The following is a 24680-nucleotide window of genomic DNA, read 5'->3' as shown; positions in this document are numbered from 1 at the left end:
GTCCTCTACAAGCTCGCAGTTAGATCCCCTTTCCTTGCCCTGGACACAGAAAGTCACTGCTTTGTCTGTGGATTCGCCTTTTCTGGAAATGTGTATCAATGTAGTCAGATAATATGTGACCTTGGCCTTCAGTTCCTTCCACAGTATGGTGCTTTCAAAGGTCGTTGGTGAGGCAGCATGCACCCGCTATGGCTGCATAGCCCTGCTATATATGGATGTAGGGTATTGCTCCATCTACTCTTCAGCTAATGGACTCTTGCTTCTATTTCTGGACTGTTATGAATTACGCTTCTGCAAACATTCATCAACAGGCTTTGTTTGGACATCTTTGTTAATACTCAACCTAAAGAAGGGGATGCTGGGTCCTACGGTAATGCCATGTTTAGTTTAGAGCATCTGCCAGAATATTTCCCTCTGTGGCCCTGCTGCTTGTGTCTAATCACTGCAGAAAGAACATTTGACAGAAAAGAATTCAGTCCGCAAGGACAAAGTCTTATAACTATTTATTGTAAATATTTTTATAACAATGATTTATAGAATTTATGATTGCAAATATCAGGTTGAGGTGATAACTTAGTAAAGTGCTTGTCTTGAAAACATCCTCCAGACTCTACATAAAAGTAGGCAGGTATGGAGGAATTCCAGTGCAGGAGAAGCAGAGAAGTGTGGCTTTCTGGGGCTCCTTAACCTACTTGGTGAGCTTCAAGTTAGTAAGAGTCCCTGATCCAAAATCCAAGGTGGATGACAACTGTGAAGGATAAACGACGTTGTCCTCTAACTTCAACACACATCTGCACATATGTGCATGTACCCATCCACACACATACCCCTGCTCACAGTGAACATGTTCCCCTTACACACATACCAGTCAGACACAAATGCACACACACACACACACACACACACACACACACACACCAATTACTAACACTGACCAGCTTTGAAAATGGATAAGAAAAATATTGGGACTATCCTAATTTTTTCTTTGGAGATACAGAAAAAAAAAATGACAGTCACTGAAAAATTAATTAATAATAATCCAGTATCTACAAAAGACTATCAATTTTAAGTTTCTTCACTTATTCACTTATTATTCATAGCTGCTACTGTAGTTGTTGTTGTTGCTGCTGTTGCTGCTGCTGCTGCTTCTTCTTCTTCTCCTTCCTCTTCCTCCTCTCCCTCTTCCTCTTCTTCTTCCTCTTCTTCCTCCTCCTCCTCCTCCTCCTCCTTCTCCTCTTCTTCTTAATGGTAAAAGTCATTTTTCAAGTAATTAATTATTGTATTTATTTACATCCCAAATGTTCCCTCCTTCCAGTTCACCTCACAGAGTTCTCCCTCCCTATCCTCCTCTCATTTGTCTCTGAGAGGGTGCCTCCTCGGTTCCCACATACACACACACACACACACACACACACACACACACACACACACTCTGGGGCATCAAGTCTCTACAAGATTAGGGGCATCCTCTCCCACTGAGGCCAGGCAAAGCGTTCCTCTGCTCCATATGTGCCAGGGGCCGCTGACCAACCCATTGGTTGGTGGCTCAGTCTCTGGGAGCTCCCAGGGGTCCAGGTTAGTTGACACTGTTGGTCTTTCTGTAGGATTTCCATCCCCTTCAGCTCCTTCAGTCTTTCCCCTAACTCTGTCAAGGGGTCCCCAACCTCTGTCCAATGCTTGGCTATGAATATCTGCATCTGTCTTAGTCAGCTGCTGGTAGAGACTCTCAATAGGAGGTTTATGCTAGGCCCCTGTCTGCAAGCACAACATAGCATTGGCAATAGTGTCAGGGATCGGTGTCCACCCATGGGATGGATTCCAAGTTGGACCAGTCTTCAGAGACATGTTTATGGTGAAAATTTTTAAGTCTTCTAGAATAACAACATTACCCCGAGGGTTTTAGGGGTAGGTATAAGCAGTTCAAAATGTTTTCATCTTTCTTTCAAATAATGACAAGTTGATTCTGGATATAAATGAAAGACTTTGGAAAGTGTTGCATGGACTGTCCTAAAGTATATATGGAGATGCTAAAAATAAATAAAATACAATATAAAATAACAAAACCAAACCAGACTATGTGCTACTGTAAAAACAGCACTCTGTAATGGAAAATGATACAAGCCTGGGCTGGGGTAGATTCTACTAGGCAGCAATTGTCTGTGTCTTGGGGAATAAAAGAGCAGAGACATTTTTAGTTGTTAGTATGGTTCATTTAAATAGAAGCAAACAGTCCTCATGTCTCCCACCACATGTAGGATATTGTGAAGTGTTTTATAGTGCTTGTCCTCACAGATACGATATAGGTGGGAAAAGGGGCACTGACTTGCTGGGCTGTGCATATCTGGGGGTGCGGAGGTGGGCTGGAGAAGAGCAGTCTGCCTCCCAGCCTTCTTGTCCCTAGACACCCGCTGCACATGTGCACTGAGGGGGACTGGCAGTTCACTGAGTCCTAAGGAGATGTCATGATCAAGTACTTACGTGTATGATGGTGTCCTGCTTCTCTGTTCCCTTCTCACTGTCTTTTCCTGCAGGTGGATGATGGGGAGAGAGAGGACCTGCCTTCCTGTTTCATTCTTTATAGCATTACCTCCTCACTGTGATGTGCAGCTAGTCAGTGAAAAGGCTGCCACTGTGCCATCCTCAGCACTTCAGCTTGCCTTCCAAGGGCTCAGGAGGCCCAATCTCAGAGCTGACTGCTTGTGGATTCTAGAGGGTTTCTTATGTGCTGCCAGCTGTTCAGTCTCTCTGGGAGACTGTCAGTTAGACAGCGGTGTTCAACCATCTGCCTTTAGGAGATGTCACCACAAAAACAGAAGAACTGACCCACAGAATCTGCCTACATGTATCTTTGTCCAGAAAATAATAGGCTTAAGTAATTGTCACAGAATATAGTCTTTTTCTTGGAGCTGCCCTTGGGACCTTGAGTGAATGGCCTGAACAGCTTCCCTTAACAATTCTGAATGAAATTACAAGTTTAACTTGATGGTTGGCCATGTGTGGTCTCAGGGTTGTTCTTAACGGAGGTTTTGTTTATTGGGCACCTGTTGTCTCTGAACTGGATCAGATGTGCTGAGGGGAGCCTTTCTGTGTTATCCCTGGGAAAACTTTTTTGAGTTAGATCATCTCCTATAATTGTCAAAAGTTGCAGTAGTAAGGGCCATCAGTCCCTTGATCTATAAAACTGCATTGGTTATGAATGATATCCATGCCACATTTATTTTCTTATTTATTTTCATTAATTTATTCATGTTACATCCCAGTCCCTCTCGCCTCCCAGTCCCACCCTCACGAGTCATTCCCTCCATTAATCCCTCCCCTTCTCCTCAGAGAACAGGACCCCCCCCCCTTGGGTACCCTTCTACCCTGGTACATCAAGGCACAGCAGAACCAAGTTCATCTTCTCCCACTGAGGTCCAACCAGTCAGTCCAGCGAGGGGAAGGGACAGAGTCAGAGTCAGCCCCACTCCAATTGTTAGGGGACCCACATGAAGACCAAGCTACACATCTACTTCAAATGTATAGAGGGCCTAGGTCAAGCCCTTGCTTGTTCTTTGGTTGGTGGTTCAGTCTCTGTGAGACACCATGGGCCCAGGTTAGTTGACATTGTAGGTCTTCTTGTGGTATTCTTGACGTCTCTGACTCACTCAATCCTATCTCCCTCTTCTACAGGAATCCCTGAGTTCCACCAAATGTTTAGCTGTGGGTCTCAGCATTTGTTTTATCCTCCATTGGATAAAACCTTTCCAGAGACAGTTACACTAAGTTTCTGTCTGGAAGCACAGCACAGTATCATTAACAGTGTCAGGGGTTGACTCTCTCCCATGGGATTGGTCTCAAATTGTACCAATCATTGGTTTACCTTTCTCTTAATCTCTGCTCCATCTTTATCCCTGCACATCTTGTAGGCAGGATAAAGTTAGGGTCTAAGGTTTTGTGGGTGGGTTTATGTTCCCCTCCCTCCGCTGGAAGTCCCACCTGGCTACAGTAGGGAACTACTTCTGTCTCTGTATCCCTAGCTACCAGGGGTCTCAGTTAGGGTCACTCCCATAGACTCCGGAGAATTCCCCTTCTCTCAGGACTCTAGATAGTCCCAGAGGAGCGGTGTTCCACACTGATTTCTGCTCTCTCTCCCACCCTTTCTTCCCATACCCGATCCCTATGCCCTTTTCCCTTCTCAACCCTCTCCCACCCAGTTCTCTCCCTCCATCCACCTCCTCTGTCTATTTTATTTCCCCTTCTGAGTGAAATTCACATATCCTTCTTTGAACTCTCCTTATTACTAAGTTACTTTGGGTCTGTAGATTGTAGCAGACTTATCCTGTACTTTATGGCTAATATTCATGTATAAGTGAGTATATACCATGCTTGTCTTTCTATGTCTGAGTTAACTCAGTCAGGATGATATTTTCTAGTTCCATTCATTTTCCTACAAATTTTATGATGTCTTTGTTTTTAGTAGCTGAGTAATATTCCATTCTGTAGATGTACTACATTTTATTTATCAGCTGGACATCTAGGTTGTTTCCAGTTTCTGGGTATTGTGAATAAAGCTGTCACGAATATAGTTGAGCAAGTATCCTTGTGAAATAGTGGGGTATCTTTTGAGTATATGTCAAGGAGTTGTATAGTTGGCATGTAGTATATAAATATACATATATGTCTGTGTGCGCACGCATGCATGTGCACACACACAGACACATTGGTATATAGTATGTACATATGTGTATATTTTATATGTGTGTTTATATATATGATATAAAATATACATAACATACATATTATATATACTATATATCATTTCTTTAAGTGCTCCTTGGCCATTAGAGATTTCTCTGCTGAAATTTTTCTGGTTAGTTCTGTATCCTATATGTTAATTGTGTTATTGATTTGTTGGTGTCTAGTTTCTTGAGTTTTTAATATACTTTGGATATTAGTCCATGTTAGATATATAGGGTTAGCAAAGATTCTTTCCCAGTCTGTAGGCTGCTGTTTTGTCCTATCAGTGGTTTTCTTAGCCCTGAACAAGCTTTGCAGTTTCATGAGATTCCATTTATTAATTGTGAATCTTAGTGCCTGAGCTATTGGTGTTCTGTTCAGGAATCTATCTCCTGTGTCAATATGTTCCCTATTTTCTCTTCTGCTGTTTCTAGTTTAATGATGACCTTTAATCCACTTGGACTTGAGTGTTGTGCAGGCTGATGATATGGGTCTATTTGTATTCTTCTACATGCAGACATCCAGTCTGACCAGTACCATTAGATGCTTCGTTTTTTCCCATGGTATGGTTTTGGCTTCTTTCTCAAAATTCAAATGTCTATAAGTGGATGGGCTTATTTCTTGGCCTTCAATTCAATCCCATTGATCAACCTGTTTCTATGCCAACACGATGCGGTTTTTATCACTATTGCTCTGAAGTGCATCTTGAGGTCAGGGGTGGTGATTAGCCTGGGAGTTCTTTTACTGTACTCATTATTTTTGCTAGCCTGGGCTTTTTTGTTTTACATATGAAGCTGAGAATTACTCTTTCAAGGTCTGTAAAAAAATTGTGTTGGAATTTTGATGTGAATCACATTGTGTCTGTAGATTGCTTTCTGTAAGATGCCCATTTTCACTATGTTAATCCTATCAACCCATGAGTATGGGAGATATTTTCAGCTTCTGATGTCTTCCTCAATTTCTTTCTTCAGAGATTTCAAGTTCTTGTCATACAGGTCCTTTTCTTGCTTGGTAAGAGTTACACGAAGACATTTTATATTATTTGTGGTTGTTGCAAAGGGTGTTGTTTCCCTAATTTCTTTCTCAGCCCATTTATCATTCAGTTCCCCAGGACTGCTGGCCCTGGTTGTATGCTTTGCCATCTTGCAGTCATACAGGACGATGTGCTTGAAAACTACAGCTGGAATGAAGACCTTTCATTTTGTTTCAGGGTCCCCAGGGCCATCCAGTGACCATAGCAGCAGGGCCTCATCGCCTCTCTTTGACAGTGGCCTGCACCTGAATGGACACTGCAGCCACACAGTAAGTACGTGCAATCCCCCGACCTAGACCTCATAACTTGGAAACCTCAATCCCAAGGGCCCTGGGTTGAGGGGAAAACTGTCCATGATCCAACAGAGGCACCTGCAGATGTTCTGGAAAGAACAATGACGACAGGCATTTACTCCCATGTGGGGTCTTCGTCATTATACCCACTAAGGCACCATAAACCAGTAGTTCATAATTGCATGGAGAGCAAACATTATTCTTCATTTTGAGGTAGAATTCAAAGTAGCCTCTGGGTTTCAGGTGACCTTAACAGCAGGGTTTCCTGTTTGTTCTTATAATTACAAGGCGCCGTGACTCCTCCCCTTGACAGTTTAAATAGCTTTCAGTAATTTAAAATTTGGCTTCTGTAGCTAACAAAGGATAAGCAGCACACTCACAAGTTATATCTCCAGTCTTGGGCCCAGAGATGAACAACATCCTAATTTTCAAAGCCATCACTTGACTTTAAATCTTAGTTTTGAGCCAGGCATAGTAGCATACCTCAATAGTCTGTCTTATCTACTCAGAAGAGAAGGCAGAGACAGAATAATCAATTGAGCTCGGGAGTTTGAAGCCAGAATGGGTAACCTATTGTTAGTTGAGGCAAGTCAGCAAAGATAAGCAGAAAAATGGCTCTAGTGGCTGATGTTCTGTGTTACCCTAGACATAGGGGTCATTGATGAATCCGAACAAAGAACCTGAGGTAGACATCTTAGTCTTGCCTCGTACAAGATGTACCTGAAGGTAGAGAAGACACCCAGGTAGGAACATGCTCTCTGTATGGGACCACATGGTTGACTACCATTTTGGAGACCTTGGATCACATAGGCAGGCAAGGACAAGTGAACTGACAATGTGACTGTCACATTCAACAGGGCAATAAAACCTGCAAGTGAATAATTACTGATGTAACATTTACCATAACATAGTGACTAAGGAAGCTGAGAGAAAAATGATGAGATTGACAAAGCAATGGCACGCCCCTTTTCCGAAGTGAAGCAGGGAACCTCTGTTTTCAAAATAGGAAGTATGTAAGCTCTGCTACGAATAGTGCTTAAAGGGGGATGTAGTGCTTCAGTCAAAATAACCCATCATCTCCGACATCAGGTAGTAGTTACCTTCATTTACATACTGACAGCAGTCTTCCTTACCTGGTTATTAAAAAGTGTTTCTTTCAGAAAACCTTTCCTCTTAAACTGGGAAGCCAGTGTAGACTTGTAAGTCTGGCTTAACCTCATACCTCACTTTTATACCTCCAATTCCTGGAAGCTGGTTGTTTAATTCTTTTTTTTAAAGACTTTGACGTTCAGAGGTCCACATTGTATTGGAACTGAGTTCTAACCTGAAATATTACTATACCTTATTCATATTTGAATCTTGCAGGGGGAAAAAAAGCACATAACTTCCTCAGAGTACATTAGAATTTGATTTTGTTTTATTTTTTTTAAACAAATACAGATGGTGTATATCTTCTTCCCCATAAAATAGGACCTATTTATACAAGCCATCTAAAAATTATATTCTAGGCCATTTTATTAGTTACTCTTGCTTTCACTGAGACAAAATACCTCAGAGAAATAGCTCCAAAAAGAGAACTTTATTTCACTTTCAGTTTCAAGGGATTTCAGCCTACCATGATGGGAAGGCATGGAAGAGTCTGTAGCCGAGCATGTGGTACAGGCTCATTACTCTACACCAGATCATAAAAGACCAGAAAGCAGGAAGTGTGGGGGTGAGCAACCTTCAAATACCCACTCAGTTACCCTCTTACCCGGAAAGACCCTACTTCCCAAAGATCCAGATCTTTCATAATATCCCACAGGCTGGAGAAGCAGCATTCAAAGCAGGGGCCTAGAGGAGTCATTCCACGTTCAGCCGACAGCATCAATTCACATTTTAAAATCATTTAAGTTTTATCTAAGGACTACATTTTAATAAGGTAAGGATAGCTTCCAAGTTCTTGACTGTTTTGGAGGAGTAGAGTGTGGATGTCCAGATAAGTCTGCTGAGCAGCAGGTCCACTCTGGCTGTCCCTTCTCCCTCGTTCTCTGCATTCTGAGCGTCCTCCGGGCATGGGGGGTGGGGAGGCTCCCTTTGACTCGCTGTTTTCTCATCTCGGTGTGAATACACGGATGCAATTGTGTATGAATTGATTTCAGTTCCTCCAGCTGTTAAAATCACTTTCATCAATACAACCTTCCGGCTTGCTTCTTGTTCTGGATGGCTTTCCCCAGATAATCCCTGGGTGGTTAGGAATAGGGGTAGGGGAGAGGATAGTTACCTGACATGGTAATTCTGAATGAAATCACATTTCCTGACACAGGGTATCCTAGCCTAGCTGTGCTCTGTCCAGTTTTGCCTCCCCAAAAGGGAACATCATAAGCTTGCTGTTCACAGGAATTCTGGGAGGAACTACTTGACTTCCCTCCCCTACACCCTCCCTCCTGCACAGGCCCAGAGGAGGAGCAGGGTTCCTGTCCTGGGGAATTGTGCTTTGCTGCCTTTCTTGCAGGAGAGGTGGCCAGAAGCACTGTTTGTGAACTCAGCAGCTTGTTGTTACTTGGGACAGCAGGGGGTCTGCACACTGTTCTTTGGCAGAGTTGCCATGGTACTAGTGGGCAGCATCTACACCAAGCAATTTTCTGTGCTGGCCCGTGTAAAGGAACACTTCGTGGAGGCTGTGCCCATCTGTGAGACCTGCGGTACAAGGAGGCTGCTCAGGGCTGATTCAGAAGCCCAAGTGGTAAAGACCCCGCAGAGAATGGAGTGTGAATATTCAAAGTTTCACCTCACAAGGACCCCGCAGAGAATGGAGTGTGAATATTCAAAGTTTTACAAGTCCCAAGTTTGGGGTCCAAATCCTAGAAATAGCATAAGAGTAATGGGAGAGTGATGGCCTTAGTGGGAAAATGGTATTGACTTTCACATGGTATCTGCAGGGGCCCCCTGACTCTCTACCATCTCTCATGGCTCAGTCGCCTGCCTAGGTATGTTGGTTTTCTTGTGGCTATCACTTAGTACCCGAAGCTAACAAGCTAAGAAAGAACAGATGTGTCTTAGCTCACTGCTTCACAGGCTTCAGTCTCCATCAAAGCAGGAAGCTTGTGCTAGAACTAAACCGCGGGCATCATGCTGGCAGGATGTACAGAGAGAACACCTGAGTTCATTGGCTTTCTTCTTTCACTCTGTTATGCCATCTCTGACCTGCCTATTGGTTAGAACAGCTCACATTTAGGACCTATCTCTCCCCACATACACTTTATGTACCTCTCACTGGGAAATACATACACACTCACAGAGAGACAGAGAGAGACAGAGAGAGACAGAGAGAATGAGAAACATAAAGATACACAACCAGAGACATATAGACAGACAGACAGACAACCCCCCCACACACACATGCCACAACAGTGGAGCCAACCATAACCTATAAACTCTGAAACAGCCTAAATAAATTATTCCTCCTATTTCATTTGTATTTTATCACAGCAACAAAAAAGAAAGAAAGAAAGAAAGAGAGAGAGAGAGAGAGAGAGAGAGAGAGAGAGAGAGAGAGAGAGAGAGAGAGAGAGAGAAAGAAAACTGACACAGCTCTCGGCTGTGGGAAAGAAATACCTTGGAGGACATGAATGCAGGACCCTGTGCCTTTATTAAGACCTGGACTTTTCAGTTATTCTTTTTTATTTTTCTGCAGCCAAAGCTGCAGACACAGGCGTGGGGAAACAGAGTCAAAGGGTGTAGGCAGTTAGGTGTCCAAGGAGCCAGGCATGCAAAAGGCCAGATGCTCAAAGGACCAATGTTAATGGAGTCAAGTATAACAGGGCAGATGTGTATAGGGTTAGGTGTGCACAAGGCTTCATGTCCATGGCACAAAGTGTGCACAGAGCTAGGATGGGCAGAGCAGGGGTCCTGGCAGTTATCTTTTCTATGTCAGTAATTTTTTTTCAAATTTAGTAGAGTATGATTGTCACATGCTTTATTTAATCTTTTTACTGCCTGTTACTCTCTCTTTGTTAGGTATTATAGTCTAGACAAGTTGAAGTAGGTAAAGCTAGGGTAGGCTGTACACAGGTGAAGTAAGAGAGGGACACAAGCTGCTGACAAAGCACTAGGCGTCTCTTTTGTCTGCTTGCTGGGGGTTTCCCAGCCAGACCTGAGACATTGTCACCTGTCATCGTGCACAGATGTAAGGCATAGCAGTAGTTGGGACTTCTCACTGAAATCTTTTTTTAATACTTCTCAGGCACTTAGCAGTCCCCTCTAAGAACAGAGCAGACCGAGTCCCCATGAGAAAGGACTACCTGTGCACATGCAGAGGGTCTCACAGCTTCCCCTGTCAACCAGGACCTTGCTGGGGTCGTTGTTTTCTCTCTGCTGGGATCAAATGTTGCTCTCTCTATTTTTGTAATCATGCTTGTGTAGTTTTGTTCTCCAAAATCACATTACCAACGGCCCACAGCTCCAGCAGGATTTGTAAGGATGGAAATTGCAAGCTGAGACCCACAGGCAGGTTTTTGTCTGCTGTGCAGCCATCATTATTTTTCGATTGAACATGAAGTGTCCACACAGCTAGAGACAGACTCTTATCTTTAGGTTTAGTGATTATTTATTGATCAAAACATTCTTTAAAAACTGAAATCATTCTATGGTTATCTACAAACAACATCAAGACACAGGTAACGAGCTCCATGCAAGAAATACACACACCACATCAAAGGCTGTGTGGGGCACTTTGTGTTCAAACTGACACCTTGCATGCACTCTGCTTGGTCATGTTGAGGGAGTAATGGATTTTTTAAAAAGATTGCATATTATGTCAAAATAACCACAAACCATACCTTTAGCAGGCAAGTCCTTAGTCATTTTGTCTAGTGCTTTTAAATTGTGATTTTTGTGGAAATAACATTAAGAAAGAGAGAAAAGAGAGAAGGAAAGGAAGGAAGGAAGGAAGGAAGGAAGGAAGGAAGGAAGGAAGGAAGGAAGGAAGGAAGGAAGGAAAGGAAGGAAGGAAGGAAGGAAGGAAGGAAGGAAGGAAGGAAGGAAGAAAGAAAGAAAGAAAGAAAGAAAGAAAGAAAGAAAGAAAGAAAGAAAGAAAGAAAGAAAGAAAGAAAGAAAGAAAGAAGAGAAGAAAGGAGGAGAAAAGAAAAGAGAAAAGAAAGAAAAGGAAAGAAAAGAGAAAAGAAAGCAAGAAATGAATTAGTTATGGCACTTCACCTGTGATTGCTGGGTAATTTTTAATAGTATCTGCATGTGGTAGGAAATCACAAACTGTGCTCAGGTGAAGTAAAGACAGGACATGGCTTGTTGGCAAGGTACTAGATATTACCTGGCTCTGTTTGCTTGTGGCTTTGCCAGCCGGACCTCAGGCAATCTCACTCGATGCTCATTTCCAAGGTGAAATTATTTTAAACATTGTTAAGCATTGCATTCTCTTCTAATGAATAGAATGTTAAAATTTGTTTGCAAAATTATGTTAATGCTAGACAAAAGGATGCTTGTGCAGTTCACAAACACAGGAAGATGGAGACAAACTTCTGTCTGGTAACAGAGCAAGGTACAAAAGGAGTCTAGAGGAGCCACTCAGAGTAACACCTGAACCAAGACAACACTTTACAGTGTGGGACTAAGCTGCAGGGTCAAAGTCACATGGATATCTACAGCAGAGTCCAGGGTCACATTCAATATAAATAAACTGCATGTCATTAAAACTGGCCTGAGGGCTTGTCTTTGAGAAATTGCCTATGTGATTTATATGCACAGTGAGGTTTTAAAGTCAATGTACTACGTGTTGTCAGACATAAGACAGTGATATCTAAATGGCCACTCAGTCTTCCCGTGTAGCACAGTTCTCAGACTAGGAGATTCCAAATGACAGGAGGTAGCAGTTTAAAAAGCATTAATCTGGCTAAGGCAAGGCATTAGCTTTCAAACCACAGGAACCAGGTGGTGGAAGATTGTCAGCTCTGACAGCAAGGCAGGTGACAGGAAAGCACCCCCTCTTGGGGGAGGGTCTGTGTTGGGACAATGGAAAAGGAACAGTGTGCTATTCTGCTGACTTCAAAAGGCCAAGGGACAGGTGCAGATTTCTGATTTAGCTGGACTGTGTGACAAAGCAGAAATAACCTGACAGGATGACAAGAGAAAGCCAGGAAATCCAGGCTCTCCATTATCTAGCTGAATCCTCAGATGCAAGTATCCAAGTGAAAAGGCTGCTTAGGGCAGAGATAGGCTAGGGAACCAAGGGGTTAGAGACAAACATAGATGATTGCTGTCAAGTCAGATAACTTTGTGGTTTCTCTGTGCTTGGAGCAGGGGCACAGTTGACTCTCTGGACATCCAGCTGTGTATCCAGAGAGGTGACACCTTAGACACGTACCTTTCTCATCACAATTGTGGAATGCTTCAGGAGTCCCTATGCTGTTACAGCTTCTGATACGATGTTTGGATGACAGCATTCATCCTCCCTGGTAGATAAATGTGTCTCAACTGCTTATAGAAGCCGCTGCCTCAGAATGAAGAACATGCCATTGCCAACAGGGAGGCAGGTTCAGTCAGCCTGATGCAATTCGACCTGAGACTTGTCGGAATTTGGATGAAAGAATCATAACTATTAACATAGTTTTCAGTCTTCTGGATTGCTGGGGTGAGAAGGAAGTTTAAAATGTTTTAGATTATCCACGTGTGCTACGGAGAAAAGCACGTTACCAATAGTTACTGTTCTTGTTAGCATAGTCTTCTTTTCACACACACACAATTAAGTAAAACCTGTTTCCTATTTCTTGAACAAATATCGGAGCATAGTGCTGATTGGGGATGCAAAACAGGAAGCCTGGCAGGGCTCCTCTGCTATGTGACCCTTTTGGATACAATGCAAGGAGTTAAATCTAATTGTCCCGTCATAACTATTGTAGCACAGCTGCTGTGCCCTGGATTTGTAGGTTCACACCTCATTTTGGCCAGCTGCTTCCTCACTAAAGTGTTTGTTTCATTAAGTAATCTTCAAATTTGGGAGGGCTGGAGGTAGACATCTGTGGGATTAGTATGGTTGGCCCCAGAGGTTAGTCAGAGTCTGTTCTTCTAGAGAGTACCCACTGTGCTGATGTCTCTCCACACCAGGCCCCTCAGTTTTAGGGGGGCTTCCTTGATGTCTGTTAGCAGTGCCCAAGGGAGAGCTACCAAAAAAGTTAGTGCCATTTCACAGTCAATGACCGCCCCCACCCCACCCCCATGACCAAGTCCTATCCCGCATGGGAGAGAACGCACATGAGTGCACAGCCAGGTAATTAGATTTTTTTTTCCACAAGCTCACAGCCTGCCCTCCTGTGGGCAGAGCACTTCCACAAAGATGTATCTCGTTGGCCTCAAGCCCACCAGGCAAGCGGACCAAGTAACTTCACCAAAACCAGACCTGTGCAGTAAGGCTCCTCACTCAGTCTCCTAGGCAGTTCTTCCCCTGAACACCTGACACCAGAGGAGAAGCCACAGGATATGGGCCAGGTTGACCACAATGAACACACTTCTTCTCTCAAGAAGGAAGAAGGGAGAGTGTTTCCCACTCCACAGTGACTCTAAAGTGGGCAGGCATAAATGACCAGGCACTGGACTAGAATGTGTCCTCGTCCTTCAGAGTTCTGCTCTGTGCATCTCACTCAGATCTGTCCCTGGACACCTTTCTTTCTCATCAGAAATGCCTTGTATTTACAGCTAAGTGGCTTGTCTGGCTTCCCTCTCTCTCTAGATCTGGGGACTTGATTATTTTGTTGTTTATTCTCTTCATACCAGATCCACGATTCTCTTAAAACTTGTATTATAAGTGTTTCATAAAAAGATAAGGAGAGAAGGAATATGTTTGTGGATATGTAGTCAGGTGTGGGGGAAGGTGGTGCCTCTGTGGGACCATGCTGAGGCATCCCTTCCCCCTGAGGGACAAGCCACAGGAAGATCTAGTATAGAATAGAGTTTATTTGGGGCATGGGGAAGGGAGTTGAGAGGGTAGTAGAGACAGAAAGGCAGAGAGAGAGAGAGAGAGAGAGAGAGAGAGAGAGAGTGTAGAGGAGTAGAGGCTGGTCATGAGCACATGGAGAGAGAGGGTGGAAGGGAATGGGGAGAGAGGGAGAGCAGGAGCAAGGAGACAGATCAAGAGAGCAAGAGCGAGGAGGGGCAAGCAGCCCCCTTTATAGTGACTCAGGGCACACTTGGTTGTTGCCAGGTAACTGGAGTGGAGCCTAGACCAAATGCTAACAATAAGGACATTTTTATGAGTCAACGTTTTCCTTTAGATGAAGTTCAGCCACAGTTCCCTTCAAAGGTACCTATTGTCTGAGGCTGAAAGCCATGTCCTTGAGTAGTGCAAAGCCTGAAGATTAAGTGAGAAGAGCTATAGTGACTCCCTTAGGGACTGTGTCCTCTCAAGTCAAAATAAAGAAGAATAACTTCACATGTTTCCGAATGTATAGCAAAGACACTGAACACCCACCATGCCTGATGATAGCCTAGAAATAAGTCTCATATAACTAGGATTCATTTGCCATTGGTAGAAGCAATTTCATTTTGGCCCACATTGCAGGGTATCTGACATCCACTGGCTCAGCTCGTTTTGACCGACTTCCTCCTAAGGTTTAACGTTTTTAAGGAAGGAAGATCTGTCATGGCTCTGAGATCCTCCTCCAAACGCAATTTTCTTTGCCCCCTCCTTTAGCTTTCTTCACTTTAAAAAAATATTGTTTGAAACATATTTTTAAAAGCTTTTATGACCAAGCATGGGTGATGCTTTCTCTCTGAATCCCTAAGAAGTTATCTTGAAGGTTTTCATCAGTGGAAGTGGGCTGAGCTGAGATTTGTGGGAGGGGTGCCTCAGCGGCCCGTAATCCGCTCCGGAGGACAGTGCGGTGACTGGTCCTGTGATGACTAACTCTTGGTTATTTTGCACAGGCTCCATCATCACCTTCCTCACCCATAGCTAATGAACCAAAGTATGAGAAGCGTTGGCTAGACACCTTGTCAGTCCCTCTGTCTATGGCTCGGATCTCCAGATACAAAGCTGGAACAGAAAAGCTCAGGTATGTAGTCAACCTCGGAAGTGAGAAAAACTAATGAACCTGGCATTGTGGGAGTCTGGCAAACCCCATGTTATACCAATTCTATCTGCTGCTTCAGTGTCTAATGGCACTGTTGGCAGGCATAGGCATTGTCTCTGTGGGGCGGCATTTGAGGAAGTGCCGAAGGCCAAGAGGAAGGCGGCACTGAGGCAGTTGGAATGACTGATTTTGTTTTAAATGGGAACTGTTCTCTCTTCTAGCAAGAGCGATTGTCAGTGATCAAGAAATAGTCCAAGAAGAAGAAATTCTGTCTTCAACTTTAAAAGTCAACAGAATAGGTTCAATTATAAAAGATTGTACGCTTCTCTAAATCACAAATAGATATTGGAAAGCCATTTAAGCTCAGTGATCTTCATTTCTCTTTTGCATTAATAAAGTAAGAAAGTTAGGCCAGCTCCCATGTTCAGTAAATGCTAGTAGGAGTTTGGAAGCCCTGTTAACTATGGAGTTCCAGGATGCATCTAGGAAGGCTCATGTATCCTTCTTCTGGGTAGTCTGAGAGGCCAGGGCTGCCTGCCTGAATCTGCAGACAAGCCAGACACAGGGAACAGTGCCCAGCTTCATTTAGCAAAGGCACAGCATAAACATCTTGCTGTAAATTGAGTTTTGTCTGTCAGAAGGTATGTGTGTGTGCTTGCAATGTTTGTTACCTGGTATGAGTATGGTGTATGTGCGGAGTTGCACTGTGTGATTGGTGGCGTGAGCATGTGTGTGTTTATGGGCTTTCCAATTGATACCTAGTGACCTGTGTATTCATGGAGCTCAGTGGGATATTTAAACACACACAATGTGTGGTGATCAAATTAGCATAATCACCTCAAGGCTTTTTTTGGTAGCGGTGGAGAGATGGCTTCGTGGTTAAGAACCTGCACTGCTCTTCCGGAGCACTTAAGTCTACTTCTGAGCACCCACACTCAAGTGGTCCTTTATAACCACTTGGGACTCCAGCTCCAGGGTATCTAGCACTGGCTTCTGGCTTCCATAGGCAACTGTGCACATGCCCTACAGACTCCCGACATGCAAAGGCACAATTTAAAATAAAAATAAAATTTTTATTTGCTAAATAAAAATGGGAGCAAATGGGGGTAGGTACCACCAGAGGACAAAAGGGGGGGCCAGATTGCTTGGAACAGGGATTACAGGTGGTTGCTAGCACCTGGAGTGGCTGCTCTTTATAGTGTGAACATTGGTAATAATAATTTTCCAAGTCCATGAAAACTCAATGTAACTGCATCCATTTCTGCCTTCTTTACCTTCCCTCATGAATATTTTATAGATTTTAGTAAGTAAGTCCTGATAGTCTTTAAATTTACTATTTTATTACAGGGCATTATTATAAAGGGGATTGTTTCTTTTCATTTCTTTCTATGTGGTTTGTTCCTAGTGTTCAGAAATACGGGTGATTTATGTATGTTGAGTCTGTATCCTCTGGCTGTAATGAGTCCCTGTGTCACTTTGAATGACTTGTGTGTATGTGTGCCCATGTGTGAAGTCTTTGTGGTGGTTTCTGTGTACAGGATCAAGTATCAGCAGGGAGTATTACATTTCTTCCTTTCCTGCATGTCTGTGTATGTAGGCTTCCCTTTTTTCTTGCCGTCTTGCTGTCTAGCACTTCCAATATACTGTGTGGAAAACCAGCAGTGAGAATGGACATTCTTTTGTTCCCAGTCATAAAGGAAATTTTCATCATTTCATCACCGAGTATGATATGTACTATGGATTTTTTTTTAAACACTCATTGGTTTTGTTGACCAGTTTTTTAGAATTTGTTTTTATTCTGTTGAATTTTGCCAAGTATTTCTTCTGTCTCCATTGAAATTGTCACGCATTTGTTCCCTTCATTCTTTTAGCCTAGTGTGTCGTGTTTATTATGTGTGCTTAATCATCCTTTCATCTCAAGGACAAATTTGAGTTTGTTATTGTGTTGAATTTGTTTGTTAATGTGCGTGTACTCCTCCGAGCTCAGAGTAGTAATCTTGCAGTGTCTTTGTCTGGCTTTGGGGTCAGACAAATGGTAGCAATCGTCTTTCTGAAGGTACCTTTGCTGTGTTCTATCTTCTTTGATTCTTTGGAAGAGTTTAAGAAGTGTTTTGTTGTTGTTGGTTGGTGGTTGGTTGGTTTTGTTTTGTTTTTGCAATGTTTTGTAGAACTCAGTACTGCCACCTGGTCTTCACATTTTTCTTTGATGAGAATACAAACTTTATTTATTTACTTATTTATTTATTTATTTATTTATTTATTTATTTATTTATTTATTTATTTATTTATGTTTCTTCTCTTAATCCACCATCCTTAAAGGCTCACTAAGCATTTCTATCTTGGTCACTATGGTTCACTTTTGGTCATTCGTGTGTTTCCAGGAATGTATCTTCTAGATTACCTTAACATTCTAGATTATCCAGATAGTTGGTATAAATGGTCCCCAGGTGCTGCATACGATCCTTTCTGTTCCTACAGATCATTTGCAATATCTTCATGCTCATTGCTGATTTTCAACTTCTCTTTTTGTAAATCTCTCAAATTTTTCATCAACTTTATCTTTCAAAAAACCAGCTTCTAGTCTTATTATGTTTTCAGTTACCTTTTCTTTATTTCTTATCTGTTTTTCATTGTTTTTGTTTGTTTTGGGGAGAAATACAGATACACACATGTGCAACACACACACACATGCGTTAGTTTTAGTTTCTCTTCTATGTAAACTGAAACAGACATTTTTGCACAAGAAATTGCAGGGAGAATGATGCCCCCTCCTCAGCGCTGTACAGGCCCACATGTTGACATTGTTGCTACTATAGATTTTGAATATATTATATGTGGGGTGTGTGTGTGTGTGTGTGTGTGTGTTATAAAGGGACTTTATTAGGTTGGCTTACACTCTTAGGACAAGGTAGTCCATTGTTTTTCTGCACATAAAGAGACATATGACCTGGTAGGTGTTCAGTCCATGAAAGTAGAGGCCTCAAGAACTCCCACCCAGCATCAAAGCCAGGGAGTTCCCTGAAGAGTCAGTGGACTTTAGCTTACATTGATAGAAGGAAGAAGCAGGAGTGTGATGTCGCTGGAGGATGGTGGCAGCAGTGCTAAGCACACCATGTGGGAAGACTTCAGGCAGGCGTGCGTGCAGCGCTGCTTTTCTCTCAGACCTCTTTTTATCCGAGTCATGTACTAGCAGGTGCATTCAGCCCCGGGGCAAAGCTGGTGAGTGTTCACGGTCATACATTTTTGTGCATTATTTAACATTTTCTTCATAATAGATTGAGGAATCCCTTTAGCACTCCTGTGATTGTCATGGTGATAAAATCGTCCGGCCTTTCGTCTAAAGGACAACCTTGCAGGCATTGTATTCTCACTTGGCATTTCTGTTCCTTCTAACACTGCCAGTGCAGTAGCCCAACCCCCTCCTGATACTCGTGGTTTCTCCTGAGAAGGTGACCAAGAATCTGAGGTCCGATCCCTTATATGTGATACGTTTGTTCTCCTTTGCTCCTTCAGAGTTCTCCCTTTGGAGAAGTTGATGAGTACAGCTGCTGGCTGTGCCATTTTGAATGGATGACTCTAGGGGTAGGTTAGGATTTCTGGATCTGGATTTCTGTTTGTCTCCCAAGATTCAGGATGTTTTCAGACAGTGCTTTTTCCTGTTGCTTCTTTTCTTCCCATCCGTGTGTATCTGAAGGCATCCCTCCAGTCCACCATGATCTATTTACTCTGTTTCACTTTCCTGCTTCTCCCTCTAGTTGTCTTATTAAAAATAACTTGCATTTTTTTCCTCACTAACTTTGTCTTTTGCACAATTAAGTCAGCTGTTTAAACTGCACCTGCAGTGGAAGCCACAGTTGGTGGTCATCAGAGTTCTAAAGAATAAGCATCCTATTTTACCCTGGATATGACGGGCTATCCCAGAACAGTGAGTTCTATTGGGGCTGGTGATAGAGATTTCATACGGCAAACCTGGAACTGGATTCATTGAATAGAATTCTTCTTCTAAGTTTCTAGGTGATACTGATGAAAAGCTGGAAATATTTCTGGATAGTCCATGGTGCCCTGGTCTGTGGCTGAAAGGAACTAGCTATAGGGCCTAGAGCCTAGGTGTAGGGCCATCTCAAGATCCTGCAGAGCACTGTGTGAAACATTCCCATCCAGTCTTGTGAATGCAAGCCTTTCTCAGCACATAAGTAAGAAGAAATGGAATTGAAATCCAAGTCTGAGAATCACAGAGGGTTTACCGTAGGATGGTGGCAGACGAGCCTGACCTAGAGACTTCACAAGCATCTCCCTACGGAACTTCGGGTAGATATAGATATTCTCAGGCTATAGATGGGAGGTGTTTACTTGAGCTCCTGACCTGTCGAGATCTACTAGGAACTAAGATCAGCAGGGCTGGCCCAGTGTCAGAAGTTGGTGGGTCCCCCATATGGGTTGCTTTGTTCCTAGGTCATAACCCAAGGAGCTTCATGAACACTTGGGGGCCACTTAGCATCTGCTATGACAAGGTCATGGTACAGTTGGCCATGTCGTCTTCTTAGGTCCATGTGTAGGCTGCACTGAATTATAGGGAAACTCTCAGATGATCAGACCTTCTTCAGTGGCCCTGATATTAGACTCTTCCCTTGCTGGATAATTTCAGAAACAGGCTCTGATCCAGGCATGGATGTGACCAAGCCCTTTGGGTCATTTTTTACTTGAAATCATGCCACATAAACAGAAATTAATTGTTCAGTAAGAATTTGAGGGCAGGATATGTTGATGTGAAACTAACTCCTAACAACAATCTCTATGTTCTCGGAGGGTCTCCCCAGAGGGCAGAGCAGGGTCAACTCTGTAAGGACAGAAAGGAAGATGCCTAGGACCTTTCAGCCATGTTGCATTACAGACGGCTCAGCCTCGGATGCAACTTTGAGTCTTGGGTTAGCTACAAAATGCCTATCTCACAAGCACATCTTGAATATTGATGATATAAAGTAAATAAAGCTAATGTTTTTCTTAGCTTTACCAAACTGAATTTTTTTAACTGTGGAACAAATCAGTAAAATCATAGCAGCTGACATGTGACAGTCACTGTCACTTAGAGCTCTTCAGTTAAGAGCCATCCTGGCTTAGATGGTTTGTGCTAGGCTAGGATCAAGGTATTGGTCTAGCTGGTCCATTATCAAAGCTAAAAAGCAAGGGCAATATTTATGCCAGCAGACCATCAGCACTCTTTGTAAGAGTGAAGAAGCTGTAGAACTGAGCAGAGGGTTTGTAAAGCCCAGAGGCAGTTTCTGTGAGAAGAGAGCTCTGAGGGTGGGTTGTGAGAAGCATGCAGGGCTGGCACCTGGGTCGCCCTCGGGTGCCCTCTGGGGGTTGCGATGCTGCTGCTGCTTGCAGGTACTTAGACCAGAGCTTTGTTCTGACTGAACAAAGGGAAAAGAGGCAAGCTGAACTCTTCACTGCTTCCTGAGATGGTTTGGTGAAAGTAGCATAAAGTCTAACTGTAGGCACAGAGCGGCTCAGAGACACCTTGAGCAGATGAGGGGTGTTAGGAAGGTAACACCAAACTGAAGGAAGATAGCCTCTCAGATTTGAGTGGCTGTCCCCTAAGAAGAGCAATTAATCTTCATTGTCAAGTTGACTGGATCTATAATCTATAATCTATATATCTATAAAGAGACATGCCTCTGGGAAAGTCCATAATATGCCAGGAAATAAGGCATCCTTTCTTATAAACTCAGTAGCTACCAGGGCCTCACCCTCTTCAGAATGCAGCCATTGTTGGACTACCCAGTCCAAACTTTGTAAGGCAATCTAATAAATCCTCTTGGTAAATATATAATATATAATACACACACATTTATACACATACGTATATATATACACACATACATATACATATTACTGTAAAACACATATGTGTGTGTGTATATATATATATATGTTTCTCTAGAGAACCCTAATACACAAAGCTAAACAGTGCAGGAGCCCACACACCCACTGTCCTGTGTTACATGGTTGTTTCCAAGAGGCACAGTCTCTATCTTCCCATAGAGAGGGCCCCGTTCCTCACCTCTTGTTTCATGCTGGCCTTGAGAAGATAAGAAGTCATTGACCTTGCTCTTCCTACACATCAGGAAAGGGGATCAGAAAGGCAAGGGGAAAAGAGTGGGGAAAAGTGAAGGCTACAAGGTTGGGTCCTGCTGCCCCATCTGTTCAGGTTCTACAAATAACAATGAAGTTTTGTTTCGTAACTTAGAGTAAAACCCCATTTGTTCTTAAGTGCTCACCTTACATAAGGAGAACCAGTGAGGACCAGATGGGCTTTGCGGAGTCAAAATAGAATTAGGCACGTTGCAGATAAGCACATTTTGGGAAGTGATAGTGCAAGTCACAATTACCCTGATAAATACTGAGATCTGCTTTGCCAAAGATGGTGCCATGTTTTAACACTAATTCAAAAAATAAAACTAAAGAATGTGTCAGGCAGTCATGGCCTCCCACGGTATGGTGTTCTCAAAGCCCGTGAGCCACCCACAGGTGCCAGCCTCGGTAGGATGTAGAAGCAGAGCTCCGAACACCACTCATCGCTGTAGGAAGAGGAGCCTGCTGTGAGATTGAGACTTTTGGTGTGTGACACTGAAGGTCAGGTCTGCATGGGGAGTTGTCAGTACTGGGGCCCTGTGGTCGGCATCCAGCTGCCTGTTTATCCTGAAGGTTGTCAGTGACTTAGCCACTGGTTTTATTTCCCCCACAACTGTGGAATCTCCTGTTGCTAGCAGGTAGTTGTGTTGGATGCTCTGGCAGAGGAGCGGCTGCTTCGCTCTTCTTCTGCTCTCCTAAATCTCGTTCCATCCTATCCAGGAAGGGTTCCTTGCTGCCTGGGGACCTCACAACCTTGCCAGCGGCAAACGGCAAACAGGTGATGGGATTGCCATTTCCTTCTCAGTGAACTGTCTATAAATCCACAAAGAACCTCATTCTGTAGACAGAAGACTGATGGAAGGAGATAATGCCTTGCTACATGGGTTCCTGACACCTGCTGTGCTACAGCTGCTCAGTGAGATAGTATTTTGCGGAAGCCACAGATAATTCTTCGGAGTCTTTGCCTTAGTCTACTGCCTTGGGGAGTGACCGCTCGTGTATAATTGTCCTGATCTGAGTCCATGCAGTTAGGTCCAGAAGCAAAATGCTTCTGCAACTGTTCCCTTAGCTACCTCCACACTCCTGCCCTGCTGCCCCAACCAGCCATCTTTCTTCCAGACCTGCCATCTTTCTTCTAGATGTGACTCACTTACACCCTCTGTGTCTGACTCCCTCAACCTCTCTGTCTGCCTCTCCTCCTGCATTAAATATCAGCTTCTCCATGTAGAATCTTTCATTTCTATCTCTGGGGATTATTCATCTTGACTGTAAGGGATTAGTGCCCTGTGTGCTGATGGATACTGAAGCCTCCACTTTCAGACACAAAGATTGCTTCTTAGCTGAGCAAGATAAACTCATCACAAGTCTTCCCATTTGTACGCTAAGTTGATTCTCCTTTCCTTTGTGTGTAGAGATTTAATAGGCTCTCAAGATCAGAAATGAAAATAAATAGGAAGAGGTTTTAAAGTTGGAAGAATTGAATCATAATAGATGAAAGAAGCATAGAGTGTGGATGACTTTCTCCCCGGAGCCTCTCCTGGCTGCCCACTGTGCTCACAAATCTTTCATCTCCGTCAGTGGCAGGGGCATGTGACTTCTCCAGTCCTGGCTCACTGCTATAGGCAAAGTCGTGTTATCTTGACTCTCGGTCCTCAGTTTACCGGATTCTTCGTTTTTAAGAACTACGGGGTGGTTAAGAACTTTTCACAGTTATAAAAGGCCCAGTCACTGGTTCTTATCCAGGAAAATTAATGCCAAGTCCAGAGCCTCGGTTGGGAGAAGAGTTGGAGAAGGTTTTAGAGGCAATGACTCTCCCAGTGTGGGTTAATCTGGCTCAGTAGAGTCTGAACCCTCTGGAGCTGCTGTGACAGAGCTACACAGGCCAGGTGCCAGAGAGCATCAGTGATCTGTCTCTCATTGTGAAGCCTGGAATCCCGGGTCAGGGAAGAGACTGGTCCTGGTGACCCAGGGGACTGCCACCCTCTCACTTTGCTCTCACATGTAGGAAGTGGCAGTGGAGCTCCTTCTGCAGTCCTAAAAATGACACTGATGTTGACAGTTCTTTGGCCTGTCACCCATGAAGACCAAGTCCTTCCCAGGGACCATCTACCCAGATTTCTTCTTTGGAATGAACTGTCTTTCTTATGTGGAGCTAAGTGGAGACTTCTCCAGCTGTGTTTTACAAATGCCCTCTGCTTCCTGCTCAGTATAGATGTGATCTTAAGAAGGTGAAGGGTTCTCTCTGCCAAGCAATTTTCTGGCATAGAGAGTTTGTTGTTGTTTTGGTTGTCTTTACTTAGATAAGACCTGATTCAAAGCTCCTGCAAGTTTACCCTGCAAGGTAGCAGGGTGACTCCCACGCATCTTCAGTCTGTGGTCCTGTCCCAAAAGGAAAAAGGAAAATGACAGACACTAGCCACCATAGCCAGTGTAGAATTACCAAACCCAAATCAGAAACCACATACAAATGAATAGTGAGATTGGGGAAGAATGAGCCATGTGCTCCTGGAAATAGCGGTTGCCATGGTTTCGGGGCATGGGATCTTATAGTTTCTCCAGATCAGATGCCTTTAATATCAGGCACTAAGAGAGGGCTGGAGTCAGAAGCCCCTCCTCTCTCCTGGTGGTGACTGAGGGTCCTTGCCTTTGCTAGCCTGGCCTTATGAGTACACTTGGGTAAATGGTTAATGTGTATGTGCTCAGTTTCTGAATCTTGATAATAACACCCTTATAGGGTGAGGATAACACCATGGCTGTGTTTGAAAACTGACGCACACTGATTATTACAAAGGAAGGGAATCTGCCTGCTGGCTCTTCTTGTTGTTCATTTTAAGTACCATTGTTTGTTAGATGTGTAAAGTATCTTCATTGCCCCTCCCATGTTATTTAATCTTTGACTTCAAAGACTTACAGAGAGATACAAAGAGAATTGATATACTTTCATTTGAAAAGTGTAAGAATTCTTTGCACATTGTTGACCTATTAGAAAATGCACATCAAAAGGGCAGAATTTCCCAACACCCATGTAACTCTAGTTGCAGGTGATCTAACACTGCCTTCTAGCCTTTAAGGGTGCTCATGCCCACACAAGCATGAACACATGTACACACACACACAAAGAATAATCATTTTTAAAAGGCAGAAATAGGAGAGGGGTATACAATTCTGTATCCTTTCCTTTTTTTTTTTTAAACTAGGGATTCCCTCAAGACAGAGTCTCACAAAGCTGTAACTGAGACTGGCTTTGAACTGATCCCCCTGCCTCCATCCACTGGACCCAGTGAAATTCTTTACTAATTTTCTCACCTCTGTAAAAATCAGTAGAATCCTAGCTAGAAAACATTGCCCAAGGCTCCTGGGGCAGAATTTAAGCAGTTCGTGGACTAAGAATTTATTTTCAATTTCCTGCCAGTATCTAAATGAAACAGAAAAGGCGCAAGTGACCAG

The 24680-nt window shown here is 43.4% G+C and overlaps 1 protein-coding gene across 9 annotated transcripts in view; it reads left to right on the top strand.

Annotated features, from left to right (window-relative positions):
* Positions 1-24680, top strand: part of Sntg2 (syntrophin, gamma 2) — a 198911-nt gene that overhangs the window by 100344 nt on the left and 73887 nt on the right. For 8 of the 9 annotated variants that reach the window (NR_136915.1, XR_872414.1, XR_003950053.1 and 5 more), the window contains exons 8-9: positions 5927-6018; positions 14956-15083. Coding sequence is in view for 6 of the 9 variants with exons in the window: in NM_001324520.1 (NP_001311449.1) it covers positions 5927-6018; positions 14956-15083 (220 nt within the window). In the remaining 3 variants the exon portion in view is untranslated. The remainder of the gene's footprint in view (positions 1-5926; positions 6019-14955; positions 15084-24680) is intronic. The other variant, NM_001324521.1, reaches the window with a different exon arrangement.

This window comes from Mus musculus, chromosome 12 (assembly GCF_000001635.26).
Source record: "Mus musculus strain C57BL/6J chromosome 12, GRCm38.p6 C57BL/6J".
Classification (NCBI taxonomy): domain Eukaryota; kingdom Metazoa; phylum Chordata; class Mammalia; order Rodentia; family Muridae; genus Mus; species Mus musculus.
This window is presented reverse-complemented; position numbering and strand designations above follow the sequence as displayed.